Source organism: Oncorhynchus kisutch, linkage group LG9 (assembly GCF_002021735.2).
Source record: "Oncorhynchus kisutch isolate 150728-3 linkage group LG9, Okis_V2, whole genome shotgun sequence".
NCBI classification, from domain to species: domain Eukaryota; kingdom Metazoa; phylum Chordata; class Actinopteri; order Salmoniformes; family Salmonidae; genus Oncorhynchus; species Oncorhynchus kisutch.
In genome coordinates this window covers 5,844,710-5,870,198 of record NC_034182.2, presented here as the reverse complement: position 1 = coordinate 5,870,198, position 25,489 = coordinate 5,844,710, and the positions used below count along the sequence as shown (strand labels likewise).

Below are 25,489 nucleotides of genomic sequence, written 5' to 3'. Positions count from 1 at the left end.
GGGCATACATAATGGCTGCCTCAGTGGATTATGGGGAAAGAGGCTGCCTGCTAGACTTGAGATTTGTATATGATGCTCCTGTCTCTGCCCTAACAATGGTAGTCATCCCAAAAAGCTGGCAACCAGCTTAGGTCCACAGTAAGCTCATAGAAATGCTTTTGTGAGAGTGAAATCTCTTGCTTTGCCTCTTCCTCTCTACTGGAAGCCTGCAAGATTGTGAAGGAACAGTGGGCTCCCGAGTGGTGCAGAGGTCTAAGACACTGCATCTCAGTGCTAGAGGCATCACTACAGACACCCTGGTTTGGAGTCCCATAGGGCGGCGCACAATTGGCCCAGTGTCGCCTGGGTTTGGCCGTCATTGTAAATAAGAATTTGTTCTTAACTGACTTGCCTAGTTAAAGGTTGAATTAAAAAAAATTATCCAACCCCATCGGCCAATCAAGGAATACAGAGCAACATTTTTTATTTCAATACTTTTGTTCTTACAAAAACATTTCCAGGGCATTCAAAATTAAGCACTACATTTGGGTACATATAGTGGCAGCAACCATTTCAAAGATATTTTACAAATATCTAAGAAACAAATACTGGAGGAGCAGAGTCCCCTCCCTGTAACATGAAGCCAAACATACAGCTGTAGATGTGTGGTTGTCTAGTCGTCATCGTTCCCACCCAGAACTCAAAAAAGGGGAAGTTGTACAATTTCAGGGGTCCGAAGAGCAATCAAGTGACTAGGTAGGCTGTAGGGTCAGGCTGAAAGACTGCAGTAAGGGTCAGGAGTTTTTCCTGATTAGGACACACTAGGCCCTATGCATACTTGAGAGGGTACTTATTTTGGTAAGGAAAGGTTTGTTTCTTCACGTTCTAAGCAGTTAAACTAACAGTTTATTTGAGATTATATGGCTGTTCTGGCTTCAATGTCACCGAAATAAAAGAGGGAAAAAAGATTCAGCCGCTGCTACGTAAGCCAGTCTCTCCATGCTCGCTCTTAAATAGCGGTAAAAATGCATTGTGGGGGTACCTTACAACAGCATTTTTCATAGCCCTTACTGGCTGCTCTGCCAAGGTGGAAGAAATAAGAGACCAAAGCAAAGTCCTGTATTTAGATGCTGTTTTTCTGTTAGAGTGCCGGCAGATGGTTCAGTGTGTCAATTCTCTGTATTGGAGTGGAGGGGGTGTGGTTTGAATGAGGTTGGGTTCAGTATTCAATAGTCATCCCCTCGGCTCACCACCTCCTTGCAGGTGGGCCTGAGCAGGATGGTGTGCTCGAACTGGGCGGTGTAGGAGCCCTTGGTGTCGCAGAGCGGGGGGTAGGGGTCCACGATTCCCAGGTCGCACAGGTTCTTCAGGGCCATCAGGTACTTGCTCTCCCCCAGCCGGTCCAGCCAGCGCCGGCAGAACGCCAGCGTGCCAAAGTTCTCGTTGATCACGTTCAACAGGTGCTTCGCCCGGGGGAGTCTGGGGGGAGAGAGGGGTAGAGAGAGGGTACAACCTCTGTGGAATACACAGTCCAGTGTTCACACAGGCAACCAACTTACCTGATTGGGACGTGTCCCACATCAAAGTTTTTCATGTAATGAGAACACTCCATGTCATCATGGACCACTCCCTTCCCTGTGCTGCCAAATGTCTCGATGGCGTACACCTCTCCCTCCTGGTCGTACAAGAGAGGGAATCAGTCATAAAAAGGACACTTATTGGGGTAGCAGTGTCTTCCTTGATCATCGACGAAACCAATTCAGGCAAGCAGGTATTGTGTTACTGACTAATTGGACCTGGCTCGGTTCCTAAGCACACCATTAACTCAGCATCATTACTCGGTCACCCTCCCACAGCACACCATTAACTGAGCATCATTACCCGGTCACCCTCCCACAGCAGACCATTAACCCAGCAGCCCTTTCTAACCTTGCCTCCCCATCTCCCCCCTTGCTCTTCAAACGCTCAGTAAGACAGATACACACCTCCATCCTGGTAGCTTCTCCTCCTTTGACAATGGGGACAGTCTTGCCGGCATGTATCCTGTACTGGCCAATTGAGTGGCCGTTCAGGTTTCGGATTGGCTTCACTGGAAATTATTCAAATTAACATTTGTGAGGAATTATCTTCAATCATAAATTACAACAAATTCACTGTGTGTGTGTGTGTGTGTGTGTGTGTGTGTGTGTGTGTGTGTGTGTGATTATATATATTAGAGGTCGACCGATTAATCGTAATGGCCGATTAATTAGGGCCGATTTCATAACAATCGGAAATCGGTTTTTTAATATACCTTTATTTAACTAGGCAAGTCAGTTAAGAACATATTCTTATTTTCAATGACGGCCTAGGAACGGTGCGTTAACTGCCTTGTTCAGGGGCAGAACGACAGATTTTCACCTTGTCAGCTCGGAGGATCCAATCTTGCAACTTTACAGTTAATTAGTCCAACGCAATAACGACCTGCCTCTCTCTCGTTGCAAGGAGACTGCCTGTTACCCGAATGCAGTAAGCCAAGGTAAGTTGCTAGCTAGCATTAAACTTATGTTATAAAAAACAATCAATCATAATCACTAGTTAACTACACATGGTTGATGATATTACTAGATATTATCTAGCGTGTCCTGCGTTGCATATAATCTGACTGAACATACAAGTATCTGACAGCGGTGGTAGGCAGAAGCAGGCACGTAAACATTCATTCAAACAGCACTTTCGTGCTTTTTGACAGCAGCTCTTCGTTGTGCGTCAAGCATTGCGCTGTTTATTACTTCAAGCTTATCAACTCCCGAGATGAGGCTCGTGTAACCGAAGTGAAATGGCTAGCTAGTTAGTGCGCGCCAATTGTCGTTGTGTTGCTGGTTCGAGCCCAGGGAGGAGAGGGACGGAAGCTATACTGTTACACTAGCAATACTGAAGTGCCTATAAGAACATCCAATAGTCAAAGGTTAATGAAATACAAATGGTAGAGGGAAATAGTCCTATAATTCCTATAATAACCACAACCTAAAACTTCTTACCAGGGAATATTGAAGGCTCATGTGAAAAAGAACCACCAGCTTTCATATGTTCTCATGTTCTGAGCAAGGAACTGAAACGTTAGCTTTCTTACATAGCACATATTGCACTTTTACTTTCTTCCCCAAAACGTAGTTTTTTCATTATCTACTTGAGGCTACATTTATTTTATTGATGTATTATATTAAGTTAAAATAAGTGTCCATTCAGTATTGTTGTAATTGTCATTATTACAAATACATTTTTTATTTTTTTTATATATATTTTTTTAAATCGGCCAATTAAATCGGTATCGGCGTTGAAAAAAATCAGTCGACCTCATATATATATATATTCAGTAGCTCAGTACCTTGGTATGTTTTTCCGTCAATCTCTACCTCGTACGACTCCATCACTTCCTGAATTCTCTCCCCAACGTCACACAGACGCACGTCGATTCCAGCACACTGCAGAATGATGAAGCATGATTAAGATGAGACTGAACACCTGAACTACACTTACTTCAAATTCCATCAAGCGGCCTCAGGAATAGATGGAGTGTGAATGGATGTCGGACCTTGATTCCAGTATTGGTGGCGTCTCTCACGGCCTCCAGCAGTTTGTCATACTTTGGGTTGAACGTGACGGTGAAGGCACAGTCAATAATCCGACCTGAAAACATACAGTACGAGTGAGCACAGCATCCTACATGGATGTGTGTGTTTATATGCATTTGTATACGTCTATGTGTCGAGTATGTTTTGATGTGTGTGTCAGCTGAACCGTGTGTGTACTGTGGCAGGGGTGTACCGTTGATGTGTGTTCCGAAGTCGATCTTGCAGACGTCGTCGTATTGCAGCACGGTGGGGTCTCCTGCGTTAGGGGTGTAGTGAGCCGCACAGTTGTTCAGAGAGCAGCCGGTGGGGAAGGCCAGGCCTGCATTCAGACCATTCTCCTTGATCAACTTCCTGGAACAGTTCTCCAACCGCTCACTGAAACAGAGATTGGTTATACAGAAAGATATGAGATAAATTGATAAGGGATGAAAGCGCAAGAACGGACATATGCAAAAGATAAAATGCAAAGGAAAAAGACTGACAAATAGAAAGAATAGGAAGCAACATCTCAGCTGTGATGATGATGAAGGCTCACCAGATGTCGATCATGGTCATGCCAGGTTTGATGAAACTGCGGACGTGCTGGCGGACCTGCCTATGAGCCTCAGCAGCCTGTCTGAAGTCGCTCCACACTTCCTCGTTGGCCTTGTCCAGAACCCGCTTCTCTTCATTGGTGGTCCTCCACGCCGCGGTACGCCTGCACCAAGGGGAATCAGCAACAAGGTTAGCGGTCAGCACACACACACTTCTTCCCATCACTGTGTATGAAATTCACAAGGGGAATCAGCAAAGAAGTTAGAAAACACAAACATTTTGTCCTTGCACAACCACCCTGGAGGATCAACAACAAGGTTAGTGCCCATGCATACATCTTACTCCCCCACCCAGCACAGTGACTGAGGGGGAATCAATGGATAAGGATAAACCAAACTGAAATTATGCTGATGACGACAACAGTGTTTTTGGGTGTTGTTAAAGCTGCAATATGTAACTTTTTCAGCGACCTGACCAAATTCACATGGAAAAGTGTGTCATAGATCTGTCACTCTCATTGAATGCAAGACTAAGAAGCGGTTGATCTGTTCTATGTGCGATATTTCTATACTTCCGGTTAAGTTTTGTTATTTACTTTCAGTTTTGTATACCAGCTTCAAGCAGCTGAAAGCACAATATTTTGGGTTATGAAAATATATATTTCACAGCAGATAAGAATGTAGAATGATTCTTGACACTATACTTGCTTGTTTTGTCACAAACTGAAATTAGACAAACTATTGGAATTTTAGGAACCAGGAAATGGAGTGATTTATGCATAGCGCATCTTTACGAGCCCTTTATGTCAATGAGTTTCACATCAGTGAAGAGATCCAAGGTGAAGAACCACCCTGTCACTTCTGTTTGATAACCACACTGACAGATGCATGTATGCCAGGCAGCACTGTTTATTTTAGAACAAACTCAAATCTCCCGCCCCAGTCTCTCTGGTAGCTACCAGTTTGTGTTTAAGGTTGGACAGGTATAGCATGATGATCAGGGGAGCTGCCAGTCTAGTATAACACAGTGCTGGGGAAATAAGAGGCTGGGCCCCGCTTCCACACTAGCCAAGTACAAACCACACACCAAGCCAAGAGTAGGTGTTTTGTGAGATTGTGTGTATGAACCTTACCCATCCTGTAATGGGGGGTATTCACATTCCTGACCGATGGGGAAAACGCCACTTGGATACAAGTCACAGATGGGCACAGACGGAGGGTCAGTCTGAACTTTGGCTGTGAAAGACCGGAAGAAACAAACAGTCACATAAGCGCTCATTACTATTTCATTAACTATCTAGAAGGTTTGAGTTGGAATTCCAGAGGTGACACAGCAATATTCAGGGAAAAGTCAAACGTGCCCATTAGCCTGAGGACCTGAGGGGGGAGGCACTCAGATGGGTGCAGTGTTATGGTTATGCTCCAGAGTGCAGCAGTATGGCAGAGAGGCAGCCAATCATATCCATCACTAGATCATAGTCTACTCTCCCATTGCACCCTATACATGACCAGACAAAGTGAGAGCCATAACTTAAGTGTCAAATAAAATAAGATCAACTCACGTCCTTTCTTCTTTTTCTTCTTCTTCTTCTTTTTGCCTGCCGAGTTCTCCCCCTCGTCTCCATCTGAGAGAAATAGGGAGGAATTTGAAGTCATTAAGTCATATTCAAATGTCACACAAGTGTTTATCAGCTCCCAGCAAGCCATGTATTGGTTGGTGCGCATGTAGTCATGTGTGAGGTCATCTCTGTGCTGTCCTTAAGGGTCAGACATGCGGATGGTTAAGGGTGGTTAGGATTTGGTTCACAGGCCACAACAACAGGACTGAACCCTGCTCAGCTGCTCCACAGCAGGGTGTGAGGAGCCATGGTTGGAGCTCGGCCCATGTGGTTCTGGGTCAGGGGCTGTCTAGTACTAGGCTAAGGTAGAGTACTGTTACGATCTCTTACCATCCTCTCCGTCTTCTTCTTTCTCTTTGTCCTCCAGAGCCTGCTTCTCCAGCTGTTGTGTCACGTCAGCCACTCTATTGCCCTCAGCCTCGGTGACGGCTGCTGCAGTCATAAATTGCAGAGACAGATACACATGGGTGAGCTCATCCTATACATCTTACTAACCCCAACATGTCGGCCGTGGCGACCACAGCTCCATCACACACACAACAGAGAGCATCCAGGAGACCAGAGGGACGGGAGGATGAGAGATGTGTTATGTGCGTGCAAGGGAAGGCACTGTCCAGTGGGGAAGTGATCCTTTTGGACTGTGGACAATGATCCCATTCCGCAAAGTGTATCCCCGAGGTCAGGGACTTGGCAGGAGAGGGGAGAGTATTAACATCTGTGTATAACCTTGGGGGACAGTACACGCAGCTAAGCCTGCTTTACTGATGTAAACACGCATATTACAAGCTAAATGTTGTGTATGTCAATTTAAAGGGCAACTGTCTGACATCATTTAGAATAATTCATGCGAACTGTAGCTAGTTGAGGTTGTTACAAGAAGATGGGTTGCTCGAAATAGCACATGCCGAGGACAACGTTGTCAGCAGTGAGTACGCAGAGTACAGTGAGCACGCAGAGTACAGTGAGCAGGCTGTCTGAATCAAACAGTATCTTGACGTTTCATAGCTCGCTAGCAGGCAGCGGGGCAATCATTGCGGTCAATCATGTGTAACTAGTTAGTGTTAAATATACAAGTTATTATGAAACATAGTTGCAACCTCGACCATGGAAGTCTATGGAATCAAACTGTATTCTGGCGTTTACGTTATGTAAGAAAGCTAACGTTAACATAACAGCATTCCACCACACATTACGAAACATCAAAACTTGGGTTTTGAACTTGCTAGCGACTTGTGGAACCTGCCAGCAAAGGACTATGAACTGCGGTTAAGCTAGCAAGATATCTAGCCAGCTAAGTAACTACTAAGTTTGCTTGTATGACTTTTTCCGTCTGATTACTGACATTTCGGCCTCGTGGTCGGATTGACAGAAGTATCGCCCCATGCTTAGCTATCGAGCTACGGGTGTGTTATGAGAGCGAGGCGTGTTTCATAAGGCCTGGCGCACGATTCACAAGGCACACTCTTCCCTAGGCACGCACGGCTCAGCGGTAACTGGCCTGTCTGTAACTCTTACCGGGGCCTGCCGACTTCTTCTTCTTCTTTTTCTTCTTCTTCTTGGCTGTCTCCTCGGAAGGGTCTACCTCCTCTTTCTCTTCTGCATCTCCGTTCAGGACCGTGTCTTCTTCGAGCTTCACCTCCGGTACCTTCTCCTGCACCAGATCCGCCATGATTGCAGGCGTTAGTGGAAAAGGAAGCGCGGTGGTTTGTGGGTAAGCTGAATGAGAAACTTGCAGAATCAGCTGAGCGCGTGCTGGTGCTCGCTGAATGCAAAATTGTTGTAGGAATTAATTCATGGCTCACCATCACAATTATCCTAAAATATGTATCCCCAGAGACAAAATATCATACACAGTAAACAGCCCGGATTCAACAAACCTGGTTAATGTGTATTAACAACATGTAAATGTATGTTGTACTATACATCTTAATAACCTTTATTTTTATTATTACGACCAAGAAAAATATTGGCCGCTAGATGGCAGCATGCATTAATACTAGGTGACAAGGGATTTGGAGAAAGGGCAGTATATTTCCATACACTTATTCCAGCAGCAGGAGCAATTTAATAATCGTCAGTCACCACACAACAAGAACTCTATTGCTACCAGCTTCCAAATTCTCTTAAGAATAGTCGACTCTATGCCCTAGGCTCCTTCCCTGATCTGGGAGACCTGGGAAAGCCAGATGAGGAAGCAGCAAATTCCAAGCAGTAGGCTTCCACCCTTTAGTTTCACCATTAATTTAAAGTCTCTGGACATTAGGAGAGGAAGCCAGTTCAGCATATTGACATGATGCCTGTTGGTTGTTTAAGGATGCTGAGGCTAATTCAATTAAGACAAGAGGCCTTGCCTGCCTGCTCCGTGGTAATTTGGGGAGAGAGGGATGGAAGTACATAATTCTAAAATGATTGGACAGCTGGGTTGTTGGAGACACACACTGCTTCTCTGTTCAGTCTAAATGTGGCTTTTGCAGTGTGAAGATGGACATTTTTGCTCTGCCCCCAATAATACCTCATGTACTTCCACACCAGGGGAAACCTCATGTCTAGCATGGACTGATTGGGTTTGTGTTTCACAGGGTGGCTGATACTGGGGCACACACTCCCACAGGGACACACATAATAAAGCTATAGAGGGGCTGTTTGGTCTACCTCAAGACAGATCCTTGAGGTTTCAATTTCACAGACACACACTAATTGTATAGGAAGTTAACCTGGGACTATTTACAACAGCTAAATGCATTTCAATGTGTGAGAGAGGTGTGTGTGTGTCTGCAGGCTGGGGTCAAGGTCTTACAGGGATCACCAGCTGTTCTAGGTCAGGCAAATGTGAGACTCCACAAAAGATCAGGTAACCCTCACACTACGCTGACCCTCACCCCCTACCACTCTCCCCCCAACCCACCTTCCCCCTGGGATTAGAGTCAGTCTCAGGCAGCTGAGAGAAAGAGAGACCAATCTAAAAAGAGAGAGACAAAAGACAGTCAGCTCCAGAATAGCATTTTATTTTACAAATGAAATGCAGGAGGGACAGAACTCACTTCAGGAAGGGGACATATGGGAGAGGGCTGGAAGGCAAGACAAGGCAGACACCCCCGGACACACACACGAGCGGAATCATCTGTGCAGTCAATAAGCACATGCTGTCCTTCGATCATCATCATCGATCATCACTCTAATTAATTGTAATCAACGATAGTAGCATTCCAGGACACTCTGTAATAACTGTCCCAAATCAATGGAGTTGAATCACATTCTAGTGAGTGTTATGGAAACACAGATGCTGAGACAGGGGAGAGAGATTTTTTATATATATTTATTTTAATGTAACCTTTATTTAACTAGGCAAGTCAGTTAAGAACAAATTCTTACTTACAATGACAGCCTACCGAGGAACAGTGGATTAACTGCCTTGTTCAGGGGCAGAACGACAGATTTGAACCTTGTCAGCTCGGGGATGCTATCCAGCAACCTTTCAGTTACTGGCCCAACGCTCTAACCACTAGGCTACCTGCCGCTCCAGATGCAGTGGTACAATCTCCATGGAAACATTTACAGATGTACACAAGACAGAACCAAAACATTCTGACACAGCAGACCATTCAGATCAGAGATACATGTAGTAGATAGGGAGTTACAGACACCCGCGGAACAGATTTCATAGTAGGTGCAGTAGGGGTGGCACGAGGTAGTACAACACTTTAACACCTCAATAATCACCCAATAATCACCCAGTTATCATCCCCTCATCAGATGAGCACTTGACGAGACCATTGGGGAAATAAGCACTGTGAATGTGTTTGGTTCATTAGTGGATGGGGATGAATTTCATTTCACAGCAATCCACTGCCTGACCATATTCATCTCTCAAATAAAAACATAACATGTTAAAATATTTCAAAGTCTGGTAGGCTAATCCATTTAACAAGGTCAACTATGTCCACCCTTCTCTCTGAAGTCTCCATCTGCTCATTGGTTGCTGTAGGTTGAGTGACAGGTGTTTTAGCCAACACATCTTTGCAGTTATAGGGCCATTCCTAGTGAGGCGGGGAGTGCGTAGAAATGCAGACTCAGAGAGGCAGACCAGAAATAAAACAGTAATAATAAAAATAGCTTTGCCCTGCTCTCTTTGAAATGTACCTCTCCTTCTCCTTTTACAGCGTGGTGTGTGTGTGTGCGCAGTAACATCTGTGTATATATATATATATAGAAACATCTTACATTCAGCCCTCAGTCAGTGATTCGGTACCTGAGCATTCTGCCCTGGGCTGCAGTGCACACGTTCAATAGAGCAACCACACACCAGACTCTGCCTGTCAATACAGGTGTCATATAGGGAGCAATGTGGTAAAAATTACAATAATCATTTAGCTAAATCAGGCTTTTTGACTCGGACATCAATATGCTAAACTGTTAGAGCAACGTGAACATACCACGGAAAGGTACTGGTCAATAGTTAGAGAAAATATAATGGATGCTATAACCAAGTCTCTCTGCCTCCAATAGCTACAGGGGATCCTTAGGGTTAAACTGAAGACCTTGTGACGGTGAGGTCAGAGTTTGTCTTGTGGTTCTGGTACCTGAGTAGCACAGGAGAGCGGCCACAGGGGGATTGTGGGTAAAGTATGGACGCATGGGTGGAGGAGTGGAACATAAAGTGGTGTAGTGCTCTTCTTAAAACTCACAAACACAAGTCAGACTTCGCATACACACAATGCTTTCTCACTCACCCAATCATGCACACACACTCACACACACCGATGAAGACATGACAGAGACCCATGGAGCCAAGGAAACGGACAGCCGCAATAAATAACCCAGGAGTGGGGTCAGACATAAATACAGGAGCCGGTCTGTCCATAACTATTCTGTTCAAAGCTCCGTAAAGCAGGAGCGTTTAGACTCTAGTCCTTCTCACATGTCTGTCCATCAGGCAGCGAACGCTTCTCTCCCTCATCCTCTTCTCCGCTGTCTCCAAACGTCTGCTCCTCCATGTTGGCGAAGGTATATGAACGTGCTGCCACCTGGGCGGCGAGGGCGGAATTAAAGCTGAGCGCCGCCGAGCCGTGTAGTTCCGTCAGTCTGTCCATCACCGTGATGGTGGGGACCCGGGGCTGCAATAGGTCGGGCCCATTCAGTCCCGCCCCCTCGTCAGGCAGCCCGTCGTATTGGTAGAGCGCCTTGCCCGTCCCGGCTGGGACAGAAGCCCAACCTTCACCCTCCTCCCCCTTTTCCTCCGCCTCACCACAGCAGAACTCTGTAAGTGCTTTTTCCTCTGCCTCTGTGAGGGGGCGCTCGTCCCTGATCCAGTCTTCCTCCTCGTTGTTCAGCCTTTCCGATAGGTGGTTTCCCTCGGCGACACCTGGATTGGCTACGCCCACAAGGGTCAGAGCGTCCAATGGGTCGGAGGGCATCTGATATTCTATAGAAGTTTCCGCGGAAACGATAGGCATCACCGCCGCTAGGAGACAAAAGAAACACATCATTAAATGATCACATGAAATGAGAGAAAGAGAGAGAGAACTGAAGGAGCGGCAGAGGCTGAGAGGTGCATTGTAGGTAAGCGGAGCGAGACCTTGGTCGTTGAAGAGCAGCTGTTTCCACTTCCTCCTCTCGCCCTCGGACGCCCGCTGGCCCAGCACGGCTTTGAGCTCCGATAGGACGCGCCGAGACTCCTCCCTCTCCCGCCGCTGGCGCTCTCGTTCCTCGGGAGACAGCATGTCAACCACCGACCCCGCCCACCCGTTCTCATCCTCTGAGTCTGACACGTACGCTTCCAGCTCCTGGCCAATCAGAGGGCAGGAAAGACCCATTACCCATAAAGACACTAATGGCACCTAGTTGAGTGTGTGTGTGTGTGTGTGTGTGTAGATCCACAGTGAGTGGTGAGGTTCAGTACCTGCTCCTCAGGCACGGGGTCCCTGTCCAGGATGAGGGTGTAGGTTGGGGCAGGTGTGCATGGCACAGGAGGGAGACACTGCTCTGGACCATCAGGAGTTCCTGAAAGAGAAAGGATTGATAGAACGTATTACACACACATACAGGTATGTGTACACACACACACTCAAATGGAGTGTGTGTATACACAACTTGCTCCCTGCTCCCAAAGAGTAGACCTCTAAAATGTGGTGAAACTAGGCCATTGTTCCCTCCCTCCCTTCCCTGCGAGGTCTGGTTCTAATCCTATATTTGAAGGAGCCACTTCCTCACTGACTCTGAATAGTCTCTAGGCTGGGCGGGGGGGAGGATGTACTGACTAAAAATAACCTTTCCACTGTAACCATGGAAACCCGGGGAAAGGTGGGGGGTGCAGTATTCAGACCCAATATCAGGGCCTGTCAACTCTCAACTGGTCAGCTGCGCTAACTACCTAAGCCTAATAAAGGTAGTGTGTGTTCTTCACCTGGGCAGGTGTTAGCTCTCCTCAGCATGCGCTCCACTTGGCCCACGGTGTCCTCCCAGCATCCGGCGCTGGCCTGCATGTGGGGCTGCAGGTGGCCGAGACGCTCCTGGAGGTCCTGGTAGCCCTCCACAGTCACCTCCACCGCCTCCTTCGTCACCATCAGCTTCTCCAGGTCATCCTCCAGGATAATCATCCTAGTGGGGGGAAGAGGAGGTGAGATGAGGGTTTGGGGAGGAGGGGTTAGGGGAGGAGGAGTGAGGAGAGGATGGGGTGAGGGGTAAGGAAAGGGGGCTAAAGGCGTCCGCATGCTTTCCAGCCGAAACAGTTCGGACGAGTTCATGCATATATTATGACTACATTTTGTGACGCTTTAGTTGGTTTTGGACTTCAGCACACAACATCTTTTCTCAAGGCAAGCCGAAGTCGGTATTACGTCCCTTCGTCAGAGATTGGTCAACAATGGGGATTCTTCAATGAAGTTTCTGTTGTCATTCAATGAGAGACAACTTGTTTTCATGGAAATTTTTTCATTGAGAAATACTGCACCAAACATCTTAGTTAGATGTAAAATTGTGTGACCAAGATCTCCTCTGCAAAAACGTCAAAATTAATGACACATTTATTGAGTTATCTTACATTAATTCAGACTATTTTGAGGAAGTGTATACTGGCTACGGCATCCTAAATGGACAAACAATACTATTGCCGATTTTTTCCCGTTTTTCAAGCGAAGGTTCTTGAAGGGAGTACGCGAGCACTCTCGTTCGTTTCACGCCAGCCGAACTGAAGCATACTGACGCCTTTAGACTGAGGGGTGAGGAGGGTATGGAGTAACAGGTGTTAGGGTTAGGAGGGCGAGGGTTGAGTAAGGGGTCAGGTTTGACTCACTCGTTGAGCAGGGCCCTGAGATGCAGCTGCAGGCTGCGTACAGACGTGTGCAGTGTGTTGAGCTCTCTGCATTTCTGCTGAGCGCGCCCCACCCTGTCCGAGCCCTGCGTCTGGCGCTGCGTCTCAAAGTACCGGTGGAACTCGTAGCTACGCTGCATGTCGCCCAGGCAACCAGCCAGGGCACCGTGGAGAGGCTGTGTCACCGTGGCAACAGAGCGGTGTATGGGCGGAGGAGGGGTTTCACCTTTAACCCAGTCTTCCCTGGGCTCCTCCAGTCGTCGTGGTGACAGCAGCAGGGCCAATCGGCGGAAACATTCTGAGCTCTGCCCCACCCACAACTGGAACAGCACCTGGAGGACGGCAAGCCCACAGGGACAAACAGAGTAGCTAACACCCTCACTCTGACAATGTCCCTCATTTCACCTATCGACCTGCGTCTAAATGATCTCTTCCTTGTATCTTTCTCAAACTTTATTTGCCACAAGCGCCAAATACAACAAGTGTAGACTTCACCGTGAAATGCTTACTTACAAGCCCCTAACCAACAGTGCAGTTCAAGAAGAAGAAAATATTGACCAAGTAGGCTAAAATAAAAAAGTAATAATAAAAACACAATAAGAATAACGAGGCTATATACTGGGGGTACCAGTACCACCATAGTCCCTGTGCCCAAAGAAGCGACCTCTGTGGATCTGTATGCGAATTGGAGTGGGTCTAGGGTGTCTGGGAGGATGCTGTTGATGTGAGCCATGACCAGCCTTTCAAAGCACTTCATGGCTACTGATGTGAGTGCCACGGGGCTGTAATCATTTAGGCAGGTTACCTTTGCTTCCTTGGGCACAGGGACTATGGTGGTCTGCTTGAAACATGTAGGTACTACAGACTCAGTCAGAGGTTGAAAATGTCAGTGAAGACACTTGACAGTTGGTCCGTGCATCCTTTGAGTACACGTCCGGGTAATCCGTCTGGCCCAGCGGCTTTGTGAATGTTGACCTGTTTAAAAGGTTTTGTTCACATCGGCTACAGAGAGCGTTATCACACAGTTATCCAGAACAGCTGGTGCTCTCGTGCATGCTTCAGTGTTGCTTGCCTCGAAGTGAGCATAAAAATGCATTTAGCTCGCGTCACTGGGCAGCTTGCGTCTGGGTTTCCCTTCGTAGTCGGTAATAGTTTTCAAGCCCTGACACATCCGACGGGTGTCAGAGCCAGTGTAGTAGGATTCAGTCTTAATCCTGTATTGACGGTTTGCTTGTTTGATGGTTCGTCTGAGGGCATAGCGGGATTTCTTATAAGTGTCCAGATTCGTCTCCTGCTCCTTGAAAGTGGCAGCTCTAGCTCGATGCGGATGTTGCCTGTAATCCATGGCTTCTGTTTGGGATATGTACGTACAGTCACCGTGGGGACGACGTCGTCGATGCACTTATTGATGCAGCCAATGACTGAGGTGGTGTAGTCCTTAATGCCATTGTCTGTGCTAGCAAAACAGTCCTGTAGTCAGTGTTGCCAACTCCTCAGTAAGGAAAGTAGCTATTGGCTGCCCTAAAAGTAGCTAAATGACGTCATCACCTAATTTGCATAATTAGCCATGTAATTGTGATGGACGCTGTAGGAGAGAGGAATAACGTCATGGGAGAGACAAAAAAAGTGAGTAAAAAACACCCTAAATATGTTGAGAACTACAAATGAGCAAGCTGCAGAGAGTGGCACACACAGCGAATAAGAACCAGATATTTGAGGCCATACTCCTCCTTCCGCACTTTATGGACCCCATTGTTAATCCCCGTCATAACAGAGGCATTGTCGGTCCCTATCCCCTGGAGTTTCTCTTTTTTAAGACAACACTTTGAGGAAAGCCACAACAGCACGGGCTATAGATTTGGCATCTCCTCCCTCCAACTCAACAAGCCCCAGAAATGTTGATACAATTGTCTGCTTGGTGTCACTTAAGTACCTTACCACAACCCCTAGCTACATAGAAACCCTTACATCCGTGGACTCATCGAGGAGGAGGCTGAAACGCTGGTCACCCACATCTGCGACCAACTTTTTCAGAAAGTATGGTGCTAGAACACCATTAATCATTTCTGTGCACTTTGTCCTGTGCATTTTGATGTGGGTAGGAGCAGTGGAGATTGAGAAAGCAGCTCTACATGCTTCTCCAATGTGATCACATGCCAGCATGGAACAGTGTTCAGCGATAGCTAATGCCATTGTGGCCTCAGCCTTTTTTGCAGAGTCAATTTTTTTAATCATAAATGGCAGCTTGTTTTGGGTGGAACTGTTATAAGGCTTTGCCTTTTGATTATGTTTTTGAGTTGTCATGTGTTTTTTTACATCCCTAAGTTTGGCGTAGAAATCAGCCTTACAATACAGGCAGTGTGCCCATGTATCATCTTCAATATTCTATTTTATTATTTCACCATTATTTAACCAGGTAGGCAAGTTGAGAACAAGTTCTCATTTACAATTGCGACCTGGCCAAGATAAAGCAAATCAGTTTGACACATACAACAACAGAGTTACACATGGAGTAAAATAAACATACAGTCAATACAGTAGAAAAATAAGTCTATATACAATGTGAGCAAATGAGCTGAGATAAGGGAGGTAAAGGCAACAAAAAAAGGCCATGGTGGCAAAGTAAATACAATATAGCAAGTAAAACTCTGGAATGGTGGATTTGCAGTGGAAAAATGTGCAAAGTAGAGAGAAATAAACAGCTTCATCCAGCCTTTAAATTCAGGGTTCAATTCCCACTCCTTTCTGTATTTTTGAGTGTACAGTTTAGACTGAGACATGATGAGCTAGCCAGCTAGATGTTTAGCTTATGTCACACAGGCACACACACAGTGGACAAGGTGAGTAAGTGACTGACGCTGTGTGAGTCAAAAGCAGTGATTTATTTTACACAAAAAACATTTTACATTTACATCCCGCCCTGAATGTAAGCCAGGGCGGGATCAGCCAGCGGCGGCTTCCCGCATGCGCGATTCATTTGCAGTCTGGACGCGGAGGGGTGAACATCTCCTGCTCTGACTGCAGCTGGGAGGGCCTGCTAAGTGAGGAATGGGCCGCCTGTGAGTGCTTTGGGAAGGGGGGTGAGGCCCACGGCAGCACCCGCTGCTCATTGAGAAGAATAAGAACGATACGTGCTTTCACGTCAGTCTCCAAAAGTCTCCAATAACACCAGAAAAAGTTGCCAAATTTGTCGCTAGTCGATTTTTTGAAAATGTGTCGCTAGAGGGGTCTGAATACTCACAAAATATAGCGATAGAGTCGCTTAGTTGGCAACACTGCCTGTAGTGTAGCATCCGCGTCATCTGACCAGTTCCGTATTAAGCGAGTCACTGGTACTTCCTGCTTTAGTTTTTGCTTGTAAGCAGGAATCAGGAGGAGAGAATTGTGGTCTGATTTGCCAAATGGAGGGTGGGGGGAGAGCTTTGTATGCATCTCTGTGTGTGGAGTAAAGGTGGGCCAGGATTTCCCCCCCCCCCCCCCCCAGCATGTGACATGCTGGTAAAAATGTGGTAAAACTGATTTAAGTTCGCCTGCATTAAAGTCCCCAGCCACTAGGAGTGCCGCTTCTGGGTGAGCATTTTCTTCTTTGCTTATGGCCTTATAGAGTTGGTTGAGTGCGGTCCTAGTGCCAGCTTCGCTTTGTGGTGGCAAATAGACGGATACGAATAATACAGATGAGAACTCTTGGTAGATAGTGTGGTCGACAACTGATCATAAGGTACTCTACCTCAGGTGAGCAATACCTTGACTTCTTTAATATAAGACATCGCACACCAGCTGTTATTGACAAAAAGACACACACCCCCACCCTTCGTCTTACCAGGGGTAGCGTCTCTTTTCTGCCGGTGAATGGAAAATCACACCAGCCCTATATGGTCTGTTTCTTCGTTCAGCCTCATCTCCGTGAAACATAGGATGTTACAGTTTTTAATGTCCCAGTAGGATAATCTTAATAATAGGTCATCAATTTTATTTTCTAACGATTGTGCGTTAGCAAGGAGAATGGAAGGCATTGGGAGTTTAATCACTCGCCTCCGGCTTCTCAGAAGGATCCCCGATCTGCGTCCCCTTTTCTTCACGCAAAAGGCGTGGATCTGGGCCTGTTCCAGTGAAAGCAGGATATCCTTCTTGTCGGACTCGCCATCTATATAAAAGCAAGTTCTCTATCCCAAATCTAACCCAATCTCGTCCGTCCGTCCGTCTTACCTTGAGGGCAGGGAGGCTGTAGTCATCGGTGAGCTCCTGTGCCTCCTCGTCAGTCAGGTGCTCTGTCCCCAGGCCCATCCCCAGCTCCTTCAGGGGCACCGCAGACACGTAGTTGGTCACATTGTCGATCTCAGAGTTCAGGGGGTACGTGGGTACGAGTTAAGGAGCCATCAGCTCACAGATTGACACTCATATATTAAATGACCTGCCAAACTGGTCAAACAGAATAAATCCTCTAACACACATTCACTCAAGTGTAACACCAAAGGGGTTACAGATAGAAATCAATATTTAGTGCTTGCATTGTTTAATTCCTGCATAAGTTGAGTCTGGCAATACCCCCCCTCTCTGAGTGTGAAGGATATGCTTTGAGCATGTGGCACGTGGCTCGGCGGGAGGCTCTGAAGGCCGAGCGGAGCGCACGATACACCGCCTTCCGCAGGCCAATCAACTGCTGCCCCCGTGGCCCTGCCCCCAGCCCCGCCCTACTAAAGGAGCTGGCCGCACTCACCCTGTCGAGCAGACTTGACAAGTGAAATGTGATACAACTGTGCAGACGTCCCAGAAAGGCAGGTAAGCACACGTAACACGACATGCTAACAACATGCTAATAACTGAGACAACAGGACAGGCTAACAACATACGACACGGTTATGACAAAATGCTATCACAAAACAAACAAAGACGAATACAGTGACAATGCTGTCCTACCGACAATACTACAGAGACTGAACAGTGAAACAGAGAGTAGGGTGGGGAGGAACGGGCTGTGGAACAGGCAGGGAAAGGTAAAAAGTGGGCCCTTCAGGTAATGATAAACTAAGATAATAATAGGTACTAGCCTAAGTGCTAACCTTATAGTTGGGTAGATACAAGTGCTAGCGTGTGAAAGTGGACAGTAATGTTAAGGACAGAGTACGTAACTCACAGCAGGGTTAGCATGCACACTTACAACACGAGTAGGAAGATGAGGATGCACACTACCACTATGGATGAAGTAGATAGACAGTAGATCAAATGGTCCACTTACAGGGTGAACCCTCGAGAGATGACCTCTGTCTCCTGTAGTAGTCTCAGGGACTTGCGGGCCAGGCTGGTCAGAGCCTTACTGTTCAGCACCATGGTCTGCAGCTCGGAGGCCTGGGCGTGTGCTGCTCTCTGCATCCTCCCCTGTCTCCACAGCCCCGCCCCTCGCAGCCCCACCCAGCCCATGACCGCAGCACACCACGGGATCACAGCCAGAGACCAGGCCCCGGCAGAGAGAGAGGACAGGCCTAGTAACACTGCAGCCAGGCCCACCAGCACTGCTACATCCCTGAGAGAGAAGAGAAAGAGAGAAAAAGAGAGAAAGAAAGAGAAAGAAAACCAAGACAGAAAGAGATGGAATGTTAGTGTCTGCTGTGTGAACATGTAGATATTTATGTGTGTGTGTGTGTTTGTGACTATGTTAGGATCGGTGTTTGGGGCGTACCACTGCGAAGGAGAGGCGAGGAGACGCGGGCAGGGCAGGGAGTGGTCTCGTCTGGGTGAGCCGGAGGGTGAGGCGCCCAGGGTGAGCAGGCTGGGGTCTAACAGCTCGATGAGCTCCACATCCTCCTGGAGCAACACATCCTGGTCCAGGATACACTGCACCGCGTACTGGCCAAACACACAGTCCTATAGGGAGGGAGAGAGAGAAAGAGGGATTGGACACAGAGAGAACAAATATAAGAACATTTGTCTTTGGGATGAAGTCACTTAAAGTTCTATGGTTAGTCCCATGGTGACCCTTACCAGCTGCTGCTCCAGCCTATGGGCAGAGGCAGCCTGGTGGAACGGGCTCCGCCTCCACAAGGCATCAGCCAATCTCCATAGACGTCCTCCCTGCCAATAACAGAGGATGGGTCAGGTGGGGAAGAGACAGGAGCTAATAAGGGGAACAGAGTAATCAACCAGGCATAATTCTGCAAATGAATAAGTCACACATCCTTCATACGAACAGCAGACGACACAGCCTACTACACCTGTGAGAGCAAACTGGGGAATGAGCTCTGGCCATCAACTACAAATAATGCTCATAACACACACACACATTCCTAAGAAACATTTTCTTAATTCCAGGGCATATCCTAGGAAACAGGCTCTTTGAAACACCAACAATGAGTGACTGATTGTGTGTGTGTGAGAACCCCCCCCAACACACACAAACACCCTCCATTCCCCCCTAGTTGATAGTCTGCCAGGTTCCAATAGGAGATTCACTGTAAACAAACAAAGTAAACAGAACGATATTCTAATCACTAGCATACAAACAGAGTAATTATGAGCATTCCAACTAAATTGTACAATTTGATATGCTGCTATTAACTAAACAATTCTCCAAAATATCTATATTAGAAATCCTGATCCCCTTCATTTAGCCATAATATAGTGTGAAGAGTGAGTGAATTAAAATGCCTACAGCGAGGCACACAATCTAGTGATGAGAATAGCTTATTTTCCTCACAGTATTTTCTATCCCTTGGGGAAAGTAGCAGTACTATCCCATAAAGTCATTGGTACTATCAGTATCAGACAACATCACCACTAAGGAGGCATATTTCAGGCTGAGTCCCAAATGGCAGCCTGTTCCCTATATATAGTGCGCTATTTTTGACCCAGGCCTGTAGGGATTCAGTGTTCCAGCCAGGCTACAGTTGTTCATGAAGAAGTTTCCACTCGGTAAAGGTCTAGGATCAGCTCACCCTCTCCCAAACCCAACATTAACCATTAGTGTGGAAAATGCAAAACTGAACCAAGATCAGCATCTACGGGCAATTTCACCCGTACTATTGATCCAGACTGGCTTGGGTGTGTTTTCTACCCTGAATGACTGTTATTGGGAGATTGGGATGCAGTGTGTTATTGGCCAGCAGGCTGCAGGGCTATTGATTATGGGTCTGAGTCTGAGCCGCAGGACTGGGTGTTCACGCTACACTAAACAACCAACCACAGCAGGAACAGAACATGGTATCTAAACCACCCCCCAGAGAGAGGGTAGTGTGTTGTGTGTTAGTCGTGAAAGGGGAGGCCCCTGTAGGCGTTTTCAGTCTCTACTACTCACTCATCTCAATCTTATATTCCCCATCCAAACATTAAGGCAGGAGACAGAGAAGGGCCACACAGAAAAACAGACAGTGGAATGCAAACACAGTGACACAAACAACGAACACATCTCTAGTAAGTACAGTTCATTTCCTGGTCCTGCTCTTTAGTATTCCACTGGCGTCACCCAGGGGAACATTCCCGAGTCTTTGTGCTCCCTGTCTGCCGTGTGAGAGGATGGAAAAAACACTCTGTAAAGACGTGTGTGAGAGAGAGAGAGACTGTGACATTTATGTATGTGTTCTAAATCTTATATCCATATTGCCATAAAACCTCAACGCTTGATCTTCTCTCCATCTCACTCTCTTATGACTCCAGGATTTGAAGGAGGAGACTAGGCAGGTTGGTGATGAAGTTTTTATTGCAAATAAACTTCAACTGACCTCGTCCTGCCTTCTCTCTCTTCAGTTAGCTGTCTCGTCCTGCCTTCTCTCTCTCTTCAGTTAGCTGTCTCGTCCTGCCTTCTCTCTCTCTTCAGTTAGCTGTCTCGTCCTGCCTTCTCTCTCTCTTCAGTTAGCTGTCTCGTCCTGCCTTCTCTCTCTCTTCAGTTAGCTGTCTCGTCCTGCCTTCTCTCTCTTCAGTTAGCTGTCTCGTCCTGCCTTCTCTCTCTTCAGTTAGCTGTCTCGTCCTGCCTTCTCTCTCTTCAGTTAGCTGTCTCGTCCTGCCTTCTCTCGCTCTTCAGTTAGCTGTCTCGTCCTGCCTTCTCTCTCTTCAGTTAGCGGTCTCGTCCTGCCTTCTCTCTCTTCAGTTAGCTGTCTCGTCCTGCCTTCTCTCTCTTCAGTTAGCTGTCTCGTCCTGCCTTCTCTCTCTCTTCAGTTAGCTGTCTCGTCCTGCCTTCTCTCTCTCTTCAGTTAGCTGTCTCGTCCTGCCTTCTCTCTCTCTTCAGTTAGCTGTCTCGTCCTGCCTTCTCTCTCTCTTCAGTTAGCTGTCTCGTCCTGCCTTCTCTCTCTCTTCAGTTAGCTGTCTCGTCCTGCCTTCTCTCTCTCTTCAGTTAGCTGTCTCGTCCTGCCTTCTCTCTCTCTTCAGTTAGCTGTCTCGTCCTGCCTTCTCTCTCTCTTCAGTTAGCTGTCTCGTCCTGCCTTCTCTCTCTTCAGTTAGCTGTCTCGTCCTGCCTTCTCTCTCTTCAGTTAGCTGTCTCGTCCTGCCTTCTCTCTCTTCAGTTAGCTGTCTCGTCCTGCCTTCTCTCTCTTCAGTTAGCTGTCTCGTCCTGCCTTCTCTCTCTTCAGTTAGCTGTCTCGTCCTGCCTTCTCTCTCTTCAGTTAGCTGTCTCGTCCTGCCTTCTCTCTCTTCAGTTAGCTGTCTCGTCCTGCCTTCTCTCTCTTCAGTTAGCTGTCTCGTCCTGCCTTCTCTCTCTTCAGTTAGCTGTCTCGTCCTGCCTTCTCTCTCTTCAGTTAGCTGTCTCGTCCTGCCTTCTCTCTCTCTTCAGTTAGCTGTCTCGTCCTGCCTTGGCTCTCTTTAGTTAGCCGCCTTGTCCTGCCTTGGCTCTCTTCAGTTAGCTGTCTCGTCCTGCCTTCTCTCTCTTCAGTTAGCTGTCTCGTCCTGCCTTCTCTCTCTTCAGTTAGCTGTCTCGTCCTGCCTTCTCTCTCTTCAGTTAGCTGTCTCGTCCTGCCTTCTCTCTCTTCAGTTAGCTGTCTCGTCCTGCCTTCTCTCTCTCTTCAGTTAGCTGTCTCGTCCTGCCTTCTCTCTCTCTCTTCAGTTAGCTGTCAAGTCCTGCCTCCTCTCTCTTCAGTTAGCTGTCTCATCTGACATGACACATGCAAAAAGGATAGATAGATATATATATATATATATATCCATTGGTAGAGTCAGCAGGAAATTGTGGCATAAAGAACCTTGTACTGTCTGGAAATGAAATATACACCAGGCAATCGTCCATGTTAACCCGTGCACACGCACACACTGCATCTCTATCTGGGCTACAGGATGTTGGACAAGGAATAACCATATCTTTGCCATTAACCCATAGGAATCCCCATCCAGTTGACTACTTGACTAATTGAAAATGGTGGATGATAGCAATGACCAATGACAATGGGTGTTTAAACGGGTTATATCCATAATGAGTCCTCTATGAGAATAATTCCCATACGCTCCTCCGTATAACAGGCTCTCAGAGAGGAAGCATGACACGGACGGACGGAAAGTTCCCGGAGGAGGCTAATGTGACATCATTTCCTGTCCCACACAGGAAAAAAATAGAGAAACAGGAAAAGGAATGCACTCAGAGTCATGTGACCACACGCTGGCCAGAACCCTGTCCCCCTACATAGAAATAGGGGTGTGTTCAAGATGTTTCAAACATTGCTTGAGGGCTCTAAAGATATTTAAATGACTGCATACTGTACAGTAGCTGGGTATCATTAGCAAAGCGCTATGATTGTGCATATGTATATTACAGTACATATCACACAAGCCACTCACAACACAGAGGCATACACATGTTCGCACAAGTAAAAACAAGGTCGGACAAATACATGTACACACTAACACGCAACAGCATGACCGTAGAAGACTTTAATGCACTCCAGATATCAGTAATCTAATTCAGCCCCAATGAATCAGAGAGCGCGAGAGGGAGCGTGAGAGAGGGAGCACGAGAGAGGACAGAAAGACTCTTTTCCTTTTACAGAGTTTCCTAAACAGGACTAGGAATTCCCCTCAGCACTAATAGAGAAATTTGACCAAATAGACAGAGCCTATCCCTGGAATAGGGGACAGTAGTGTGTGTGTAGAACAGACAAATACCTTGCTCTGAATCTGTTGCTCTCTTTCCTCCATGATCCCTGTCTTGTCTGTCTGCCAGCCGTGTATGAGTGTGAATGAGTGAGTGTGTGTGTGATATGTTTCATTGTTTGGAATCAATAGCAGATGTAATTACTTTCTGTCTGCCTGCATGAATGTACAGGGAGTTGGTCAAGCACAAACATACAACACCCCAAGGCTATGCGATCATAGTGGGGGTTCCTTATGGTAGCAGTGATGGGTGTGTTTGTGTGTGTGTGTGGGGGTGGGGGGTCACTCACTGTGGGTTTGGACAGGCTGTCCTGCGGGGAGGTCGTCCCCCCCTCTCCTCCTCCACACTCGTCCTCCTGAGACACTGTGGGACACGCCTCAAAGTCTGTGTGTCCTAGATCCTGCAGGTAGTGGAAGAGCGGAGAGTTCTGGAAAGAGAGAGAGGGGAGAGTGTGTAGAGAGAGCAAGATAAAGAGAGAAAGAGAGAGAGAGGGGGAAGAGAAAAAAAAGAGTGTGAAAGGGTAGAAGGAGGATGGGAGAGGAGAGAGAGAGATTTAGACAAATGTCAGTTTTTGTTCCTGCTCTTCCCAATTCTCTGTTACAGATGTCCCAAGATACAGGCAGCTGTTCTTAGAAGTGTCACAACCCAGCAGGCACTGCAAGTGGCAGGAAGACCATCCCTGGTCTGCTGTAGCGTTACGTTCCAATTACCGTCTGGACTCACACGCTCATTCTCCACCCTCTCTCCCATTCGCCTTGCCAATCCATGCAGATTTCAGTCACGCTCTTTCACACTTGACTTCCATACATAAACACAGAAACCTTGATGCTGCGGGCACAACAGCCACTCAGATGACAAACTAGAAAAGGAAATCATCTATTCTCTCTGCTCAAGTCTTGTTCGTCATGGGCAACTAATTGTATTACTGTGTGCAGCTGCTTGTTTTTTATTGATTAGCTATGGTTTTTTGGAAACATGGGACGAGTTAGCTAAGGGCTAAACTTATGCTGAACAAAGATATGCTAATGTTAAAAGCCTAGAAGAGAACACCCTATGTATGTGAACTACCCATCCCTGGCCCTAAGCATCTCGCCTCTTTCAATACCCGTTTCTTACACCTAATCTGCTCCAAAGTCCATTATTTCAATCCAACAATGGAATTAAACACAATCATCTAAAATCCTTGCATAAAAGAGCGTTCATCATGATCAAGTGTTAAAGCTCAGCTTAAAGTGGGACTGACTGGAAGTGTGTGTGTGTGTGTGTGTGTGTGTGTGTGTGTGTGTGTGTGTGTGTGTGTGTGTGTGTTTCCAGCAGGGATGAGCAAATCACTGTCCTGCATCACAGCATCCCAGGTCAGACTCCCACCTCAATCTCACTACAATAGAGATGTGCAGCAGCAAAGTGGGCCTTTTGATCTCTACCTCTCCCCTGTTTGCCCCTAGAACAACGTACTGGCACTTGGCACTGGCATAACAACAATTTGCCCACAATTAAGAAATAATAACCAATTGTATGCTCCAATTTTACAAAGGCGACACCTGACCCAATTTCCAACCAGCTGCGGACACTCCTCATCCGTAGGATCAGAGAAAACGAAACATCTCCGTGCTTCTACATCTGGATAGCAAGCCATTTGCATACCCTGATAGATCCACCTATAATACGTTATCATGATTACACACCCCGATCCAAGCATGACATGATGGGCTAAAGTTACTCACTTGCATGATCGGACGGTATCGGTGGTGCACATGTTGACACATCAGGCTGTCAGACGTTTCGAACAGCTAACGTTATTCCCTTACTACGTCGCATAAAGCACCACACACTCTCCACGCCAACTATGATGATGAAACAGCACACTGTCCCATGATAAGAAAAGCTACTTAGCAGTCAGGCAGGATTGGCTAGGCTACACGGCCAATTTAGCTCGGATTTATGTCTCAGCTACGCATAACGGGTGTGTAAACGTTTCTCATGGCCATGCTAATAAGCTAGCTAACGTTAGCGAGCAAGCTACTCTGACAGTCTGGTCAACCACGCCAATTTCATCACGCAGAATGAATCAGAAAACCTATACAAACTCGGGGTTGACACACGTTAACGGAACATATGCGCCCGAATAAAAACACAAACCTCAAATACCACATCTTCATCAAACTCCTCAGTCATTGCTCTCCGCCATCGATATACAGCCGTTACGCATTCTGGGATTGTAGTCGTTTATAAACGACAAGAAGTGAACATTTGAAGCAGTTGCTAACCCCTGTTTGCTGCACAAAACAAACTCATCGGAAAAACAACATTTCCCACAATCCAAATCGCCCAACGCTTCCCGGAGAACCTCGGTGTTCGAGCAGCAGAGACAG

At 46.9% G+C, this 25,489-nt stretch overlaps 2 protein-coding genes across 5 annotated transcripts; both read right to left on the bottom strand.

Moving 5' to 3' along the window:
* Nucleotides 1-438: 438 nt before the first annotated feature.
* LOC109896646 (methionine aminopeptidase 2) lies at nt 439-7,450 on the bottom strand. Its single transcript, XM_020490929.2, has 11 exons — nt 7,261-7,450; nt 6,076-6,177; nt 5,689-5,751; nt 5,260-5,362; nt 4,129-4,290; nt 3,787-3,968; nt 3,554-3,648; nt 3,347-3,443; nt 1,965-2,068; nt 1,539-1,654; nt 439-1,458 (listed from the first exon to the last, which is right to left on the bottom strand). The coding sequence occupies exons 1-11, from the start codon at nt 7,412-7,414 to the stop codon at nt 1,206-1,208; spliced, it is 1,431 nt and encodes a 476-aa protein (XP_020346518.1). The 5' UTR covers nt 7,415-7,450; the 3' UTR covers nt 439-1,205.
* A 3,182-nt stretch (nt 7,451-10,632) lies between these two features.
* On the bottom strand, nt 10,633-25,416 carry LOC109896645 (vezatin). Of its 4 annotated transcripts, none has more exons than XM_031831638.1 (12): nt 25,257-25,416; nt 23,407-23,544; nt 19,034-19,123; nt 18,732-18,916; nt 18,291-18,575; nt 17,626-17,784; nt 17,261-17,408; nt 13,037-13,386; nt 12,149-12,342; nt 11,645-11,745; nt 11,321-11,528; nt 10,633-11,206 (listed from the first exon to the last, which is right to left on the bottom strand). In XM_031831638.1, exons 1-12 carry the CDS (start codon nt 25,290-25,292, stop codon nt 10,650-10,652), a joined length of 2,451 nt encoding a protein of 816 aa, XP_031687498.1. In that variant the 5' UTR covers nt 25,293-25,416; the 3' UTR covers nt 10,633-10,649. The 4 variants fall into 4 exon arrangements, with proteins under 4 accessions (XP_031687498.1, XP_031687500.1, XP_031687497.1 ...); XM_031831640.1 differs by having other exon boundaries at nt 17,626-17,772; XM_031831637.1 differs by lacking the exon at nt 25,257-25,416 and adding an exon at nt 24,842-25,204.
* Between the last annotated feature and the right edge of the window lie 73 nt (nt 25,417-25,489).